General features: G+C 37.1%; 1 protein-coding gene across 1 annotated transcript in view; it reads left to right on the top strand.

The window, feature by feature from the left end:
• The window catches only part of INTU (inturned planar cell polarity protein), a 44,371-nt gene extending 24,150 nt beyond the window's left edge, over positions 1–20,221 (top strand). The window contains exons 4-16 of the mRNA XM_089527055.1: positions 154–357; positions 2,829–2,947; positions 3,953–4,042; positions 4,391–4,468; positions 5,930–6,119; positions 7,236–7,289; positions 10,324–10,386; positions 10,991–11,209; positions 11,728–12,192; positions 13,041–13,138; positions 16,353–16,542; positions 19,113–19,258; positions 19,960–20,221. Coding sequence (XP_089383181.1) covers positions 154–357; positions 2,829–2,947; positions 3,953–4,042; positions 4,391–4,468; positions 5,930–6,119; positions 7,236–7,289; positions 10,324–10,386; positions 10,991–11,209; positions 11,728–12,192; positions 13,041–13,138; positions 16,353–16,542; positions 19,113–19,258; positions 19,960–20,071 — 2,028 coding nt within the window. The 3' untranslated portion in view covers positions 20,072–20,221. The remainder of the gene's footprint in view (positions 1–153; positions 358–2,828; positions 2,948–3,952; positions 4,043–4,390; positions 4,469–5,929; positions 6,120–7,235; positions 7,290–10,323; positions 10,387–10,990; positions 11,210–11,727; positions 12,193–13,040; positions 13,139–16,352; positions 16,543–19,112; positions 19,259–19,959) is intronic.
• Positions 20,222–20,613: the final 392 nt, after the last annotated feature.

Here is a 20,613-nt window from a genome sequence, read left to right as displayed (position 1 = left end):
TCATAACAACTTCTTTCATACTGAATTGATTATTTCCAGTATTGATAATATGCATAGATTGCCTACTGAAATCTTTCTTCTCCTGGCTGACTAGGAATCAAAGATTATTTGGCCTCCTATTATGAAATATTAAAAATATTTTTTTCCTAATAGGTGAAGCTGACATTTGAAACATTTGGCTTTGAACCACATGAAACATCCCAACAAAGCTGTAAACAGACAGACTCTTCCATGAATAGCCTGCTGAAAGTGTTATGGAAAGATCATAACGGTGACCCTCAGTTCTCTATCCAAAGTATACCACATATTATTATGTACTTGTCACTCAAATTGGATTCTGATACATCAAAGGATGAGGTAGGTATAGTATGTATTCCTAAAATAAGGTTAACAGTATATTTTAATCATGAAACTGTTACTAGTTACTGTTTGGAATTAGTAGAAAGAAAGAATAAAGAAACTATCTAGTCCTTGAATATACATTCTCAGTATCCATACAGCCGTTTATTTAGATTGCATAACTACTGTCAGTATTGTGAAGTTGAAGGCTTTCATAGCCAGCATCCATAGTTTTTTGTGGGGTTTTTTGGGCTATGTGACCATGTTTTAGAAGAATTAATTCCTCATGTTTCACCACCATTTGTGGCTTCTTTGAAGATGCTAGCCACAGATGCTGGCGAAACATCAAGAATAAACTCTTTCAGAACATGGCCACATAGCCCGAAAAACCCACAAAAAACTGCTATCAGTATTGTTTGCAGTTTCATTTTTACATTAGATGTGCCTTTCCAGAGTAAGTGCTACCAGTGGAAACAGTATTTTAGTGTTCATCTAAAGTAAGAACTCAGGAGACATTATTGGCTTCATAACCACTTTCCAGTACATAAATTCTAAAGTTTTCATAAAATATCCCCAGTTCTAATAGGATGAATTTGCATAGCGGTTACAATTCCTTGTTTACCACAGAGCAGCAGACTATTATCTCCTTTCACTGTGAAAACCTCATTCTTTAAGAAAGCATCCTTTGTTGGAGCCCAGTTCTTGGAGTCTTTCAGCTGCTCAACTCTATGTTAAGAATTCTGTTCAGCTCTCTCCCAGTGCCAAGGCTCTGCTGATTCAGGGAAAAGGTCTTCTGCAAAGTTCATTACATTAGAAATGAAGATAACTGAAATGAAAATGCAATTTATTGACTGTCAGACTAGTTAATGGAGCAGTGTTTTGTCCAGAAACCTCTGCTTTTACAGCTGCAGTTTCTTTTCACTTATTAAATCCATTATCCCCGGCCTTTGCACTCATTAAACTCAGTGACTCCTCTCAGTTTGCTTTGAAAATGGTCAAACTTGTGTAGTGATACACATTAATGCTTACCAACACACTAAATTTAGCAGCTGCTGCTAGTATCTTTGTATTTTCCTTTTCTTTCCCTGAGAAAGAGTATAATTGTTTCACAAATAAGCATTGTTAATGTTCTTTAGTTTAGAAAAAGAAGTAAAATCGTTTCTCTTCCCTTTAATGGAGTGTCATAGTTAAGAAGAAAAATATTTTTTTTCCCCCTTCATGTGACAGATTGATGCATAGAATCCTTATTAGTTGGATGTTTAAACAACAGATAATTGAACTGGGTAGAAATGGCAGAGCTACGCCAGTTCCATTCAGTAATGAGATTCAAGGTTCTTTTTAATGTATTTGAAAAGAAAATTTTCCCAACAGATTTTGGCACTGCTTGTATAGAAAAAGAGAAGCAAGATTCAGGGCATAGTTAACATTGGTTATTTATGACTGAAAGACTAAAACCTCAATCTTAAACAGACTTCTTCTAGGTTACATTGGATATAGGGAGATTTGCTTTCAGGTAAATGTGCACAGATTTGTATTGCATATCAGAAATGTCCTGATCTTGAGTTTCAGTTTGCAGTTTTATATAAATTATTTTTCTTCTAGAACATAAATTTATTTTTCTTCTAGAAGACTATACTGAATAATGCTAGTTCTCCTTGGTGACAAATCTGAAACGTAACTTCATGTTTCAGTTTATTTCTATAGATAAGAATTTATTAAAATCACACATAATCCTTCATGCAAAATGTAATACTGCTTCATTTCTCACTAATAATATGTATATTCTTAACAAACATGTGAATGGTTTTCTAAAACTTGAACCATCCTTTCTGCTCAGCCCTGCTCAGGTTTTGCAATTGCAGGGCTGTGGCTTCCTTGATTGACAATCCCACCTGTACTATGGTCTCCTTTTATGCTGCCTTGCACTTTACTGTTTTTTCAGTGAGCCACATCATCTCATGATATTTCCAAAGTAGAACAGCCTCCATTTAGCTATCGTCTCTTCTAGTACAGTTCAGTGCAGAACTCTTCTCTAGTACCATATTTGAAATTAGTTGATTTTCTTATCAGCTTTCTTCATTGTCCAGCTTTCACAACTGTACATAGAAATCAGAAATTCTATGGGCTGAACAAGCAAAATAGTACAAATTGTTAAAAGCCCAAGAGAACAAAACTGTCTTCATCAACCATTTGAGAAGACAGAATGTAAGTGCTAGGTAAGTTTTTGTCGGGACAGTGTTCAAGAATAAGGGTGTCACAGCTAAAAATGTTTTGTTCCATAGATTTCTATACACAAACTATAGTGGGAAGTGCATAAGGGAATGCATTAGATATGGAGAGCTACCTGTTATACATATATATTTTCCTTTTCAAGTATCAGAGCTAACTTTCTGTTAAATGCTACTGATAATGATCCTTTCATGACTTATGTGAAAGAATGTCTTTGGTAATTTTTTAAAAACTGGTATCCAAACTGGCATTTTTGACAGCAAGAAATTATTTACCAGTATCCCATATCAGAAGCTTCCCAAAAAATGAAAAGTGTAAGAGGAATATTTCTCACACTGTGTGACATATTGGAAAATATGACAGGAACTCATATCATCAGGTAAAAATTTGCTTTACTTTACTGACTTTTTTATTTCTTATGTCATGTCTGTATACAGGGTGTAAATATGTTTGAATAGGTGCAAAATCTACAAATGATTGCCTACCTTGCATTTAAAAGAGAAGGGAGGCAAAGAAGAAAAAGTAGATGATGATGATGATAATGATGATGATGATGATGATGATGATAATGATGATGATTGCATGAGCTTTTGTGGATATATGAGCCACTTCTTCAAATGCAGCAGTACAGATATGAAAGCCTCAGGCCTCCCAGGCCATAAGCACACTTGAGGCAATGAACAAATAAAAGCAATTAAAATAGTATAAATAGAAAAACATTTTAAAAGCACATTGCTCTGTAAAAAATTTTGAAAGCAGTCTTTAAAACAGCCCTAAAAAGACAATTTTAAAGTGCTTAAAACTGAGCATTTTTAGACATGGAAGGTAATGCAGAACAGTACTGTTTTGGTGCCCACCAGAAGCTTAAAAGAGATAGAGCCAGCCTAACCTAATTGAGTAAGGAGTTCCATAGTTGGGATGCTGCCACAGAGAAATACCTTTACATGTGCCTACCAAGCTAACTTCACGAGGTGTTGGGACATGCAACAGGGCTTCCTCTGAGGATCTCAGATTTTAAACAGGAATATATAGGAAGAGGCTATCTTCCAGATATCTGTCTATCTGCTGTCTTTGGATCCTATTTTACTGTTTTATAAAAAGTAATCATGAAACAGGGACTGAAAAATTATAGGAGATTACTTAGTGGACAACAGGGAAGGTAGGAAGTTGAATTTTTATTACTTATGGTAGGAATCCATCCCCCCAACACATGCACACACAGACACACTAATTTTAGTCAAAATCATATAATTGATGTCCTGAGTATGCAGTCTCTTTTGGTTGTCAGATAACTTAATTCACTTATGAGGTACTCAGATCATATGTTTCTGTATTAAATGTCTTCATAATATATTCAGAATTTATTACAATCTTTTTTTAATAGTTCCTCCATGTTTTTATGTGGGAAACTGATTCATGTGGCTTACTGGAAGGAATCTGACAAACTCCTTGTGATTGGTCTCCCAGCTGAAAGGTAAGTTTACAAGATGACCTTTCCTCTTTTCCTCTTAAAATTAATTACTGGATCCACCCCCATCAGTATTATGGTCTCCAAAGTTAGAGATTTTAGAGATCTAAAATTAAGGTATCCTGCTCTCTGAGCTCTTTCCTTAGAAAATATGAGCAGGTAACAAATTATTAGCTGATAATTCTAAAAACAGATCTAACCCAAACCTCATTCCATAGCATTCACTGATACTTACTTGCTATTCTTCTTTCCTGGTTTGTGCACATTAAAATGAAGAAGTTCCCCCCACCACCACCATTTGTATTCATTGCATTAAGCCTTCATAACTTTCAGATGCTTCTTTTGATTTTCTAGTGTACCTCTTTCTCAGCTAAGGAACATGATTACTGATGTTGTCCGAATTCTGACATTTATGTACAGTTCTCTGGACAGGTAAATATTCCTACAGAACTGCAAATCTGAGGTTTCTTACTATGTGGCTTAAAATTTGGCTTTATGTAGACATTGTTTAAATGACAAGGCCCGTTCGTGTATTGCAAGCAGTTCTTCAAAGTTCTGGCCATTTCATAACCTATGAACCACAAGAAAGTTGTTCAGAAACCTCTTGAGTCATTTTGAGTGTGTAGAATTAGTTGGTCATATAAGGCCACAATATATAGCTGATGTATTTCTTTGACACAATTTACTAATCTTCTGCTTAAAAAAAATAGAATTAAAATTTGGTCTTGAGAGCATATTAATTTCCATTTCATTTTAAGTTCCTGAAATGGCATGTCACAAACATGAGGCTCAAAAGATACTACAAGCTTGCCCAAGAGCTTACATACATATATATATATATATATATATATATATATATATATATCAAAGGTTTTTTGAATAGCATGTACCTATGTCATACCTCTAATCAATTTTGAATTACTGTATATAGTCATCTATAAGTCTAAAACTTCATGCCCAAAAACTGACCCTAAAATCCTAGGTCAGTTTATTTACGGGTCAGTATGGTAATGTGATAGCAGCTCTTTCAGATTTCCCCATGCAGTTTCTTTATGTCCTGAGCCAAGCAGATAATCTTTCATGATTGATTCATTACTGTTTGTTTAACAGTCCCTCTCCCACCCGTGTTTCACTGTCTCAGGAGTGAAGGCTGAAAAACTGAAGCTTTGTATTGATTGTTGCTTCCCTCTTGCCACTTGCATTCACATAGTGAAGGAGCCTCCAAGTTTTACACTCGACCTATCAATGGGTCATGTCAAAATTCATAATTTTGGCCCCCAAATCTGCCCTCAACTTCTACATGAGGTCGACTTATAATCAACTATATACAGTAGTTTCAAGTGCTCCACTAGTAATATGTTTAAATATGTGGCTTCATTAACTTTGAGAAAAGAGGCTAGTGCAGAGTCAAGGGACAAAGGAGTTTTGGCCAACTGAGAGAGACCTTCCACCAAATTCCAAAATCATCTTTTATACTAGAAACTTTCTTGAATCTGATTCTATTTTTACCAGTTGCACAGAACTGATTATTTGGTTGATTGCAGCAGCATGCGCAAAGTCTATATAATGTACAGTGTAATGTAAGCATCCTACATAAAAGAGTAGCTGAAAAGGATCTTTACTTGCTTCACTTATTTACTTTAATTGAATCAAATACTGTAATTTGCATCTCTGGACATTTCTCACACCATTCATACCATCACACCCTTGAAATCCAAATGCCTGCTCCTTCTATTTCCCAGGGTTGGGGTTTTTTTTTTCCTATTTCCATTTTCTGGAAGTTTAAATCTAGTTGTATCATCCTGCGGTAAACTGTCTTCTGCTGTAGTCTTAGATTATTCATACACTTTGTGTGCTTCCAGTTGCTCTGACTTCTGCTTTATGTTTGTTCAGTGCTTTTGGTCAGGTAGAAAACATTTCACGATTGGATCATTTCTTCAGCCTGTTCTTCCAGCAAGCCCTTCAGCCCACCAGGCTTAACTCAGGTGCCACCCCAGGTACACAACAATATGATAACTGCAGTGCATTACTTTTATACAACTTCCCAGGAGTACGGTGGCTGTCATTGCCACAGGAACTTAAGGTAAACATACCTGTGGCTTTCTAGAGAAATCTTAAAGAAGAAATGAGATTGCAGTGCTAAAGTTCTCTTAAGTGTGTGCAGAAATTTCTATTTGTTTGTTGATGTATTAACTTTATATTTATGTGCTACATATATGTATTATCAAACTTCTACACAGTTGCTTTCATCCTGAAATGGACATGTAACTTTTTTTCAGATGTGCTGAGTACTGCCCATATTTTTCCTATAATTTTAAAATGCTGTCTCCTCAATTTTTTGGAATGATTCTATTTTGGTACAAAATTTTATATTTTTGATGGATTGATTTACAGTGAAAAGATAACATCAATCCATAATTTAAAAAAAACTTGAGAAAATCTGATTGTTCTTGATGGAGAAGAAAGATATTTTCAATTAGACAAGCAAGCTCAGATAAAGCCAGTGATTTGTACACCAGCTGTGTGGCTTGCAATTCTGGTAGAACTGGTTAAAAACTAGTGTTTCTTACTGAGCCTTCTTGTTAACATGCTTCATGGGGAGTATCACAACCTTCTTACAAATTATGTTCTCAGTTTGAAGCATATTTTTGGCCTGCACCTTTTGGGACAATTACTGGGATCTATACATAAAAGCTAATACTTGGAAAACTGACCCTAACCAGCTAGATGCTGAAGTGTGCAAATTTAATGCTTCTTAGGTAGAACAAAGGTAGTGTGTGAGAATGTTTTGAAAAATTTCCATAGAGACAAAAACTGAAGCCAGAATGAAAAAGAATTTTCTAATAACTCTGTTGGATACTAAAGCTTTGCCAGATTTCAAGGGAGCCTCAAGCCTAGTTTTAAAGCATGGAAAAAGGGGGAGATTAACATGTCTTTGTTATTAAACAATGAGTTTATGGGCTGAAAAATAGAGTATATTTCTTTCATTTCTGAAGGGGGAAGTATGTTGCTTCTTTACCTTTGATCCTGTTTATACACATTGAAAAAGTGTTATGTTTGATTTTGCTGTGATTCTGGAAGGAAGTAACTGTTGTTAATTTTGTGCATTTTGGTTCATTGTTTTATCGTTGAGGTGAGGATGAAAATCTTCACAGTTTTTGGTGGCAAAATGTGTTCATTTCCTGCATATATGTTTCAGGTAGAAATTGATACCACTCTGAGTGTCTTGGAGGCAGCAGACTTTGGAGAACTAGTAAGGAATCTGTTCTTAATACAATATAATACATGGTCATATCAGCCTGTTCAAAGTTCACCTGTTGATGAGTGAAACTCTGGGACCGAACAGACAAGCCAAAATAAACCTGCTTCGGGTCACTTTGGCAGTATACTGTTTAAATGACACGCATCTTAAGAGGTCAGAAGCTGCACCAAAGCTGCGAGCATGGCTTTGGCATGGCTTCCAGCCTCTTAAAACACATGCATCATTTAAACAGCATACCTCCAAAGTGACCCAAAGCAGCTTTATTTTGCCCTGTCTGTACAGGCCCTCTGTCATAGTTACTTATTTCAAAGTGAATCAAGCACAAGTTGTGTTAGAGCCAGAATAAAGAGGAGAGCAGTTCATTCATCAGGAATCTTTCAAGCATCATGTGTGGAGGAGTCTCGTTCTTTGGAGGTTTTTAAACAGAGGCTGGATGGCCATCTGTTGGGAGTGCTTTGATTATGTGTTCCTGCATGGCAGGGGGTTGGACTGGATACCCCTTGCGGTCTCTTCCAACTCTGCAATTCTATGTCATAGCAGGGGTCCCACTTCTGATATTTAGAATTCCTTGGCCCTACTGCTCCTCCTCTTTGCTCCTTCTACTCTCTTCAGCTTGCTCAGAAGGAAAGAATTGAGTGAATAGTGGCAAGAGCACAGAGGAGGAGCATCAGCTGTCTCCTGTTTGCTTCTTTTTCTCTCCTTTGCTTTCTCACCACTTTTACATATACATTGGTGACTTGGTGACACCTTGGTGAGCGGCAGCAACCTATCCTGCCCCCTCTGCTGCTCACCCCTTGTGGCTTTGTTGTTGGCCCAGCTCCCTTCCTGTGAAGACAGGCCAGTGATGAAGCCATGAGGGGTGTACTCACCCCTCCACCACCCTCACTGCTGTCTCAACTCCCATCCCAGAGAGAGACAGGGAGGTGACAAAGCCACAAGAGGCACACTTGCCACCTCCACCATTGCTTCAGCTCTCTCTCCAGGAAAGCCACAGGGGACATGCTCACCCTTTTGCCACAGCGGGAGGAGTACTACTACAGAGTGTCATCCTTCCTATGGGGTGTCACCTGGTGCAGTTTCCCCCCTCCCACCTGCACCCACCCAGTGACACTACTGCACATATATAGAAAACAAGAAATGGCTGCTCCTTCTCTTTGCTGTCAATATCTTTTCCTCTCTTGGGAGAGGGTGAAAGTACAGGAGAATGTCAGTGCTTGTGTGCCTTCCTCTTCCTATGGACTGCAACGCAGAGAGGAAAGTGGTAGGGTACAGCAGCAAAGGAGGTGTTAAGGCCATTGAAAGAAAAGTTGAAGTGGGTCACTGATGCTGTCTTGCTTAAGGCCCCTGATTTATCCTCTCTTTAAAACCAGAAAAATGTTAAGTGCCTTTAGTTTTCAGTTTCATTGTTAATGTCTCTCAGCTAGTTCATTCAGGCATGGATTTCTTCTTGCAGCTATGTCATTAACTGCAGGACGTTCGGTGAAAGTGATTGGGTCTGTGTAAAAAAATTGTAGGCTTGGCCAAAGAGCTTATGGCAAGGGAGATCTTTTAACATAGGTAGGGTGAGATTGGGATGCAGTTTGAAATCCTTAAGTCTCCAGTCCTAAGGACCAATAATGTTTATCATGTCACTAGGATTCAGTAAGCATAATTTACCTATGGTTGATTATCTGTAAATTATTATAACTGGGACAAGAAGAAGAAGAAAATTTAACACTGTTATAAAATTGTGTTATAATCATTCTGCTGCTTTCTTTATACAGTCAGCCCTCTGTATTGGCAGACTAGCTATTCATGGATTGGAGCATCTATGGATGGCCCCACCCCATTATCATAAGTGGCGATGCATGCACACAGCTGTGCCACACACATGTGAGTTATGGGACGGAGATAGAATTTAATAGGATCCAGAAAGATGCAAATCACATTCCTTGCCCTAAATTTTCAAAGGGCTGGGTGAGTTGATACATATCTTTCAGATCTTTACAGTGGCCAGTTAGTGTTGATGTGTGAAAGCAACCATTCTGCTTCCCTAAAGTCACTTTCCCTGGGTTCAAAACTCTCTTTGAGAAGATTACATTTGTTATATGCAGTAGCAAGGATTCTTGTATAGAGAGTACCACAAAGCCATTCTTTGTTTATATGCACGATAGCTCATGCTAAAACAAATAGCAGTTTGCCACATTCCGTTTTTTTCTCCCTCTCTCTTTCTTTTTTATGATGTAAAAGACTAACACAGCTAGTTCTTTGAAAACCAATAAATTCAAATGTGAAATAACTTGTTACAGTATATCTTGTAGAAGAAAGCAGCAGAATGATTACAACATTCTCAGTCTCTGTTGTTGTGACTTGTATTATAAATATGATTGATAAGTTTTTTTTAAATGTTTCAATCATGAAAGATAAATGCTTTTGCTATTTGAACTGTAAGTAGTCCATCTAGTGGCAAGATCCATGCTAACACTAGCACATATTTATAAACTGTGAAACTTAAGGTATCCTGTTTAGTTCTATAAATCCAGATACTTTTTCAAAAGTAATCTAAACTTGTCAGTCATAATATGAGTTATATCCTTCTTGGAAAAACAGTTTTGAATTTAATGATAAATATGTTCATATAAGAAGATGTTGCATGCAATTTTAAAATGTGTGTATTTCACCAATGGAAAATAGCTGCTAGTCATGTAGAGAAGCCCTCCAAATGAATTAAAGTATAGTCGGCCCTCCTTATTCACGGATTTTTTATCCATGGATTCAAATATCCATGGCTTGAAAATATTCCAAATAGCAAACCTTGATTTTCCATTTTATATAAGGGACACCATTTTTCTCTGCCATTACATTTGATGGGACTTGAGCATCCATGGATTTTGTTATCCACAGGGGATCCTGGAATCAAACCCCAGCAGATAACAAGGTCCCACTGTACTGTATAAAACTGTTCTTTCTAAGCATACACTTGTGTTAGATTATTTTGATCAGTTAAAAGGCAAAACTGTGACTTTATTTTGTTCTTCTTTTACAGTCTGAAGATTATTATGACATGAGACGATTGTATACAATTTTAGGCTCCTGTCTCTTCTACAAGGTAGGACTCCGAAAATGTAATTGTATCCTGAAAAGATAGTTAGTGTAGTGGAATCAGATTATTCTTCTGAAAGTATTAAGTTAGAAAAAGTAATAGTAATTGATGGATTACTGAAATGGTCTTAACTATTATGACACATCTAGCAATGATTGAGATTGGCTTAAGATGTGCTTAATCTTGGATAGTTGGTGGTTACTGTGCTAGATTTTGGTGTAGCATACACAAATCATTCATTAACAAACTAGACAGCCCAGAAAAATAGAATGGTTTGGGGAATACAACTATACCTTTAGGTCCACCTCCATTGCTGTTATGAACTTGATAGAATATAATTGCTTTCCTCCATGTGTGTCATTTCATAAATTTGAAATGCAGATATAATCAACACAGTGATTCACAGTTGTGGTGAAAGGAGCTGCAGCCTACCCAATAACTTTGAAGATTATGAAATTATACAATTAATGTTGAGTTTATTGAGATGCTGAGGAATATACACCTTTATTTTTACAAATAAAATGTGAAGCAAACCCATTTGTGTAGATCACTCTCAAATGATGGTAGTATTTATGTATAGTTTCTTACTTTATTTTATTTTTTTATTCAGGGATATTTAATTAGTAGCCACTTACCAAAGGAGGACCTCATTGATATTGCCTTGTATAGCAAGCATTATTGCCTCTTGCCCTTGGCATCAGAACAGCGAATTGGTCAGTTAGTAATATGGCGAGAAGTGTTTCCGCAATCTCATCTTCAGACATGTAAGACCTCTTGTGAAGGATACAGAGAACCCAAAGCAAGATACTTTTTACTTATAGTTGGTTTGGTAAGTTTTGTTTGGTGATTTTATGACGTTATTTTTCTGATAGCAGAGAAAGAATGCATGCTAAGATGAATGCTGAGGTTCCACAGCAGTCATCTATGAGACTTTTCCTTTCTATTTATGCATTTTAAGTATCTTTTTATTAGGTTAGCAAGACCCTGTTTCAAGCATATATTGTACACACAATCAATCAAAGATTATTATAGAGGTTGGATGTGTAAAGATGGGATTCAAAATCTTCTAAGTCACAGCATTGTGACTGGAAGGCCTGTTGAGAAGATAAGGTTAGCGTCTTTGCTGTATTCTTTTACAGCCTGTATTAAAACGTCTCTTGTGTCTCAATCATTTTATTGGTGTCTGTTGCATTAGTCTTTGAAATTGTTAGAATGTTTTGGCTCTTACGCTGAATTCTGTATTTGGTATTAATTGATTTTTATATAATTATCTTGGGTTCTGGAAAAATTGAAAACTGGGTGGGCTCTTAAAACAAATCTGCTAAGGTATTTTTCCTTTTCTTACAGAAAAACTTAATGTTGAGTGTCTTGCTGGAAGCAGGTGGAGGTTCTTCCAAAGCCATTGGAAGGCCAGGACCAGACTGCATATATGTGGACCAGGTCAAAGCAACTATTCTTCAGTTGGATGGACTAGATTTAAATATAGATGCAATATTAGAATCACCTTCTACTCCACTGCTATCCTGTGTGGATTGGTTCCTCCCTTCTTCACATGACAAACTAGAAAGTTTGACTACTTTGTCTCTTCGCAACAAATTGCACCGTACAACAAACTCCATAATTTCTTCAGGAAACAAAAGGGTGATTTTTGACAATTCTAAAGTAACAATGCATAGGCCGAATCCTTTAAGAAACAGTGGAAGTTCTGATAACCTCAGCAACAGTCCTGAAGTAGGGAGTGGACATCTGAATCCACGTGCTGTGCAATCCAAAGTCCATGGTGGACTTGATGGAAATAATAGTCTTTTAAAGGTACTGCTATTCTTTTTTCTTCTCATATATATATATATTATGCCTTAAAACTTAGGTTTCCTGCTGTGTTGGGGAAAGGGGATTAGTTTCTGAAGACCTTTTAGAATAGAAGGAATGGTGCATGTTTGTACACCCTCCTTTTTAGTCCCATTGAGTGAACACCTGATCTATTTCCCACCATATGCACATCTTAGAATGAGTGAGACATGCCAAAAATGGGCTTGCAATATAGGACATGCAAATGGGAAGATTTTTGGCATGGTTATATAATTCTTCTAGAATTATATTACAATATTGGATATTGTAATTGCAAGAGGAGTGTTTCATTCCTGCTTCATCCCAGTGTTCAAGGAATACCCAGATGATGTCCTGTTCCCTTCACAGTTTTCCTCCTAGGCTACTAATGTTCTTCCCAGCTGCCTACAAAGATATTTCCACACTGTTCAGCCTGGGGGGGGGGGGGGGGAGATGGAGAAATCATGTGTTGTAGTACTTGTAATATTAAACTGAGGAACTAATGAAATATGATAATGTAGTCAAAGTCAGTTTAACTTATTAAAAGTATAGAATATGGCTTTGTGCTGAATTGTACTTCTTTCCAATAAACAGCACAGATTAGATTAATTTTCAATAAAAGCTGATTATATATATATATATATAATAAACATAGACCCTTTGAAAATTAACATGACATGTCTTTTAACACTTCCAGCTCAGCATAGATTCATAAACCAAACCAGTTGCTGAGCTAGATTAATAGGAGGCTTTTGGTACCTTTGAATTAAAAATGAATGTTTGATTATTCTCACTTTTTCTTGTGAGTCTTTTTTGTTGTTTTTGTTTTTCAGATCACTAAAAAAAAGAATATTCTTCCAAGCCCATTTAATTTAGGAACCCAGAAAAAGAGCCTTTCAGATAAGGAAGCTGAATTGTATAATGTTATGAAGTAAGAAAATCTATTATTTTTATTGCTATCATCATCACCACCACTAGCATGATTGGCCTAAATGCTATTGGTTAATCCTAATTAAAGTAGACCCAATGAATCGATAGTTGAATAGTGAGTCAACACAAAACTAAATCACATTGATTTAATTGTTCTACTGCAGTTGTGACTAAATATGATTCAAACTATTATCATCATCTTGTAAACATATTTTCTGGCTATCTTCATATTTTATGTGAGGATATAGGCAAATACATAAAAATATGGTTAGGATGCCAGTTAATTAATGGTCAGTTTGATATTTACAATGCATGAAGCCACAAATGTTCTTGTGTAAGTGGCTTTCCATCTTTATAATTACTTGAAGGGTAATTCCATCTTTATAATTAGTTGCTAACAAATATGCTCTGTATGTGTGTCTTTGTGTGTCAAGTATTTCTGAATTACATTGTCTGGACTGCAGGTGAGATTGTGTCAGGTTAACTACCAGAATTCCATGGAACGCTGGTATTTAAAAAAGAAACTGTTATTGGGACACGTTTATGTTTACAAGCCAATGTTATAATTCATTGTTCCCTAAATCATTGTAATTTAAATGCCAAAGTGTATGTTTCTTGCTTCTGATATGCTTCTTTTAAACTAATGCTTGAAAAGCTTCACTGTTGATTTTATCCAGTATTTTTATTTCTCTACATCATTCCACAAGGCATTGCTGGCAGAAAAGATTCCCTCCCCTTCTGTGCACCCCACCACAATTTGCTCTGGGGTTTCAGGATAATTCCTGGTGCAGATTTGAGAGGTGCACAGAAGGCTGCAAGAACAAGGAAGAAAAAGGAATGTTGGTAGTAACTCTATTGTGTGGTCATGGTGTTTTGTGTGTTTGAGACAACTCCAGTTTATGCTGTCCCTAAACTAGCGTTTATTGGCAACATTTTTTCAGAGGAGGTTTGTCATTGCCTTCCTCTAAGGCCAAGATATTGTGACACAGCCACAGACATTCAATGGGTTTTCTTGCCTAAGATCTCAACTCTGGGCCGGTACAGACCAGCATGAAAAGCTGGCTTCTAGCCAGCTTGGAGGCATGGCCTACATATGATGCACTCCCCATGACTCCCAAAAGCTGGCTTCATGCCACCTGGCTGCCCACGTGGCAGTCAGCTTCCAGGTGCTTCAGTGGTGCAGTGTTTAGATGCCACATGCCACCAGAGTGATATGAGAGCACCGCGGCAGGGTGGAAAATGCATTTTGCCACTTCTTTTTGTTTATTTATATTTACTTATTTATGGTATTTATACCCCGCCCTTCAGCCCTAAAGGCTATTATTATATATAATTAGACGGTTCCCTGCCCTCAGGCTTACAATCTAAAAAGACACGACACAAAAGGAGAAGGGAATGGTGGTGGGAAAGAGGATGAGGTCCAGTGGTTCTTCTCTCCCTCTGAGGCCTGGACCAAGGCAGATGGCCTGGAGGGAGGGCTCTCTTTCTTCAGGCTAGCCCTGATTGAGCTTGGCCTGCCTGTTTACTCCCTCATAGGCCGAAGGATGGCATTTAGCATTTTTGGGCTGGCAAAAAAATGGATTGGGGCCACAGCATGTGGTTGCTGTGGTCCCAATCCAGCTTTCTCAGAGGTAGCTTCAAACCGTCCCTTCACAGCAGTCTGTTCTGCCCCTCTGTCTCCCAGAGTCTTAGTCCAACACTCAAACCACTGCCCCAAACTGGTTCTCCTTATTGCTCGAGTTAAGCCCAATTCCTTGTCTTTTGTTTTCTGATCTGGGATGTTGTAGTGATAGTGCCTAGAGTGGTCAGGTTCTTCAGCATGGTCCATAATTGGGGTGGATTCCCTGCAAGAAGTAAAGAAATGAGGGAGCCCCATTTAGACAAACAGATTATCTGAGGTCAGAAACTGACACCCTGTGCAGCATCCCATGGCAGTAGCTAAGGATTAAATTAACACTTCCTGTAGTTTGTAGTTGTAAGATACTTTTCCTCCTTAGATAATCTTCAAACAAGCAAGGGAGGCTGTCAGCAACAGTTGAATGTGACCAAATATAATGATTTTTTAAAATAAAGTTATTAACTTGCTTCAGCTCAATTCTTTCTTTGTGAACATTTTTGTTCAAATTCCAGATCCTTCTGAAATCAGTCTTGAGTTCATTTTAGCTAAACAGAATAACTCAGCATTGATAGACCTCAGCAGTCCCTACAGCAGAACATGTGCAGTCAGTGTCTACACAAACTAAAGAAAATAAACTGTATACAACTTTGTAAAATTATTGTAAAATACTGTAATAGATTCAAATTAGCGGAGTGCTGAACATTCTCATATGTTGTATATTTTCTAATGAAAACATGAGTCCATTTGTAATGTATTTAAATCCTTCTTGTGAAGGATTTAATAGTAGTACAGTAAATGTGTTTCTTACCCCTAAATAGTATATGGAAGTTAAGCTAAACTGATTCTAAAGTCTTAATTCATATTCTCTTCTGTTGCTCTTAACTGCCAAAAAAAATAATTGGCATTCTTCCCTCATAACAAATATAGGCAGGAATAGCTAGATACCCTGTTTAGGCTTCTTTAAAATATAGTAACATTTAGGTATGGTGATTTATATCTGTGCTACTCAAAAAAAGTGATCCATGTACTGGTGTGAGTCCATGAGCCATTGGCTGCCATTCCCTGGTGTGTTTCCAGGCAATAAAGAAATAGTGGTAGCCATATGGTACTGGTCCTTTGCACACCAGAATAAATAACCTCAGATAGTTTGGAAAAGCATCTCTTGTTTTTCATAGATTTGCTATGACCATAGATGCTTTATATAGTAGCTCATAAAGCTAGTTTATGTAGTAGTCATAAAGAACGCTCTGTTTTCAGTATTAATTTATATAAAAACTGCTAAACTGTACTAAAAGTGATAGCTGTTGACTTCCATATTGTTTGGCCATTGAATTCACTCTGGGTCTGACTGAACTTTGAAGGACCTGTCCAAAGGGCTGGTGCCTATCCCCAAGGTAGGTTCGGCCTATTGGAAAGTGTCATTAACATAGGCTAAAACCTGGAAGAGATTCATGGCACCTCCAACACGGAAACCACCAGCCCCCCAGACTTGTGATATTTATTTTCTCACATCCTGTTGTGGATTCATTCTGTATGGTAGGATAATTTCTTAGTGTAAAGCTAATAGTCCAGTAACTTTTGTCTTCTGTTCTTGAAGGCTGACATCTGGTCCTGAGAATACCCTCTTTCACTATATTTCTTTAGAAACAATGCATGGAATTTTTATCACTCCAACACATGCTGAAGTAGAACAGCTTGGTGGAACTATCCATCCGCAACTCATTAAGAACTTCCATCGCTGTTGTCTTTCCATCCGTGCAATCTTCCAGCAAACCTTGATGAGAGAGGTATATGCCATTATCTTTAGTTATTTGGGGAAATTTATTCTGTTGCTAACAATGCAGTGTTACATTCTTTGGCCTGTTACAGACTGCCAAAATAAAGCTGCTTCGGGTCTCTTTGGAGGTATGCTATTTAAATGATGCATGGGTCCTAAGAGTCCGGAGGTCATGCCAAAGCCACACTCCATTCCTAAGCACTGGAGTGCAGCTTTGGTGCAGCTTCCGGATTCTTAGGCTGCATGCATCATTTAAACAGCATACCTCCAAAGAGACCCGAAGCAGCTTTATTTTGGCAGTCTGTAACAGGCCTTTATTAAGAAGTAAGCCCCATTGAATTCATGACACTTCAGTCCCAGGTAACTGAATACAGGATTGCAGTATAAGTCTTCTCTTATGAAGTAGAAATAAATGCCATTTGAGATAATGTGTAGAAAACTTACTACAATCCAAAGATCTGGCTGTGTCATAAGCAGAAAACCCTAGGAATTCTTATAGTCTGTTATTGATTACATTGTTTTGGCAAACCTAATGCTAAGTAGTGACATTTTGTCTCAGTTTCATTAATGGCAGAGCTGGTTTTTGCAGAGCACAAATTCTGTATCTTGATTTATCACATGCCAGCTTTGTTCACATGTATCAACAAAGCCATTATTTCATGTTCCAAAAATGAAACAGGTCTCTAGCTCATCTCTCCTCCACATACACACATATGCTCTATATGGAAGAGGAAGTCATTGTAATCAGAATGGGAATTATGTGACTTTGCAGATGTTGTTGGACTATAACTTCCAACACTCCTCACCTTAGGCTATGCCAGCTCAGTTTTCTGGGATCTGTAGTCCAACAATACCTGGAAGGATTTATGATAAGTCAAAAAGCAGATTTACATTATCTGGAAAAAGTGATTCAACCATTATGAGATTAGTTATGTCATTTAGGCTTCTGTAACCATTTTGTAACATCTCAGCCAGCCTGCTTCCTCTTGCTGGGGGTATTAGAACCTTGGTAGATAGATCCTTGCTGATACTCTTCTAGCAAGTGGCCTAGCGATGCAGGGGAATGATTATGTACAGCAGCTAGGATTATGAAGATACTATTGGAAACCTATTTCCATGTATTATTTTTTCCTGCTATTTAGATTTTGTGAGAATTCCAAGGGATAATAAGATGCCCTTCTCCAGAAGATTCAACTTTTGCTGTTGAATCAAAAATTGCAATTTGAGAGAGATTGTATGTATTGTGCTTCCCTATGTGAGTTGATCTCAGAAGAGCTGGTGATCCCAGAGTTCCTCATACAGAGATGAGAGGGAGGAACAACTGGCATATGGGGGAAAGCACAATATTCCATTTCTGATGAGGCAGCCATATTAGTCTTTTGAGGCAGAATCAATAAAGAGTCTTATTGCACCTCAGAGCCTAACAAATCTATAATGGTAGAAGCTTTCATGGACAGATGCATGAAATACAATCCCTTTTTGCCAGGTATATCATGAGGCTGATTAATTTCTGAACCATTTACTGTAGCAAATGTAATGTTTCCCATTATAATAATTTCTAGAGGGGTAGCTGTGACAGTGGTAGTAAGAGGCAGAGCTGCTTGTAAGATTTTCAAAACCAAAATATATATGAGTACAGCGGGCCCTTTATATCCACTGGAGTATGGTTCCAGGACTTTCCATGGATACCAAATCCATGAATGCTCAAGTCTCATTAAATATAGTGGCATAGTAAAATTGTGCCCTTTATATAAAATGGCAAAGTTTGCTTTTTGTTATTAATATTTTCTTGAATATTCAGAAGGCCAACTGTAAATGTCCAGCTCATGTTTGCAAGTTATGTGAACATACGCTCCATATTACTGTGCTTGGGGCTTGGTGGAAAAGACCCAGCGTGGGCCATGATATACTTTTATAAAGTAAAATAATCCGTCATATTTCAGAGGATGAGATAAGATGGTGCTGGCGGGGGAGATGTTCGTGTAATTTGTACTATCCACACATACCCCCAAAACGGTGTTGTAACCTGGTTTTGTTTTTTTTTTTAGCATAGAGTGGATGAAAAAATACATAAATTTTACTATATGTATTTTTATCTCAACACTGATGGATGTCATCTTGTCAAAAATAGATGTGTTCTTATATAATGTTTTAAAATAACATAGTCTTTTTTGGTATAGGCCAAGAGCTGAGCAAAGTGGGTAAAATGTGATGCCAGCAAAATATTTCAAGTGGTAATTTTAACAAGAAAATCAAGCTGTAAAGTACATTCCATGGTAATTTTTTCATCACAATTCTGTAACCTTTGTCTGTGGCATTGCATCTAGTTTTAAAATGTCTGTAGCAAAGTTACTCTGGGAATAAATATTTTAAAAAGAAGAAATTACCAAAGATGGTGTACCTTTTGAATCTGAACATATAAAAGTAGCTGAATAGACTACTGCTTCAAAAGATAAATTTCAACAAAAAAAATTCCCATAACCATGTATTTCAGAGTATCTTTAATGATTTTATGGACAATGAAATATATATGGTACCAATTCATTTTATTAACTACATATTTATAAATTTTAATTGCAGACTAAAAAAATGGGGGGGAAATCAGAATCTAAAAAAAAATCTGACTTGTATAAAGTGAAGGAACATGGTGTGCTCTTCGAATGTTCTCCTGACAACTGGACTGACCAAAAAAAAACCCCACCAAGTATAATGTACTGGGTTGTAGGGTAAGTTAATGATACCTGTTCTGTTTTACCTCAAGTGTTATATACTGCTAAAATCAATACTCCTTTGTCCCAGTGCTATAATTCAACAAACCTATCTTTTACATGGGTGGTCTTAGAGTCTTCACAGTCCAGCTATCTATTCTAGGATACCTAACACAGTACTAGGTTCATTGTCTGTAAATACACTTAGTAAAGAATTTCTGAAACAAGTGCTGATATTCAACTATAAGATGACCTCGTGTATAAGTCGAGGGCAAATTTTGGGAGCAAAATTATAGGTTTTTATATGGCTCATGGATAAGCCGATGGTAAAATTTAGGGTACTGTAACAAATTATGTTAAGCAAAGGAAAGCAATGTCAAAACATTTACAAGATCCCAGCAGATAAAACTGTTTGTGTTCATACTAGAGGCTGAATGGATGAGAGAATTTGGGGGGGGGGGGGGGGTTCAGTGCATCTAGGACAGATTATGCTCTTGTCTTTCACTAGGGGATAGTTCCTTTGCATAAATTGACACAGGTTTTGAAGGTCAACTTTTTGACTAAAATTTACAGATTTATACACGGGTATATTCAGTAATTCTGATGTCCATATATAGTTATATTTTTAGCTCTTTAGTGAGCCCTTACAAAAACAGAGTGTTTTTAAAATTGTCTAAACACCATGTTCTGACATTAAGATTTGTGTTTGTTTTCTGCAGGAGACTTTTCCAAGATCCAAAGCCTCGGGAGTTTTATGTCTGCTTTCATGACTCAGTCACAGAGATTGCTGTTGAATTGGCATTTAAGCTGTCTTTTGGTTTAGCTCTATAATGTTTTAGCTGTACAGCTATCATAAGGAGAGCTTTGAAACTGCCAAGGCACTTAAGAAACATAAACCTGACTAAGTTAATTTTTGTCCTGGTCACTATTTGGAATTTTCCTGTAAAATAACATCCTTAATAATTTAACTTTGGGCCTGAACAGACAGGCCAAAATAAAGCTGCTTCAGGTCACTTTGGAGGTATGCTATTTAAATGACACGTGCATCTTAAAAGGCCAGAAGCTACACCAAAGCCACGCTCCAGTCCTTAGGACTGGAGCATGGCTTTGGCGCAGCGTCCGGCCTTTTAGGATGCATGCAGCATTTAAACAGCATACCTCCAAAGTGATCTGAAGCAGCTTTATTTTGGCCTGTCTGTTCATGCCCAAAGTTAATTTATTAAGGATGTTATTTTAGGCTCTTTGATAACTTTGTTAACTTTCTAAATAGTTATAAGAAAAAAAATTATAATATCTGCTCTCCTTAAAATACTGTCTTCAGAATACTTTTTAAAAAATCCAACTAAGTTCTGATTATTTATCTCTGCTGTGTA

The sequence above is a fragment of the Sceloporus occidentalis genome, unplaced genomic scaffold (genome assembly GCF_023333645.1).
Source record: "Sceloporus occidentalis isolate IW3139 unplaced genomic scaffold, rSceOcc1.0.p SCAF_5, whole genome shotgun sequence".
Classification (NCBI taxonomy): Eukaryota; Metazoa; Chordata; class Lepidosauria; order Squamata; family Phrynosomatidae; genus Sceloporus; species Sceloporus occidentalis.
Note: the sequence above shows the minus strand (reverse complement) of the source record. Positions and strands in the feature narration are given on the sequence as shown.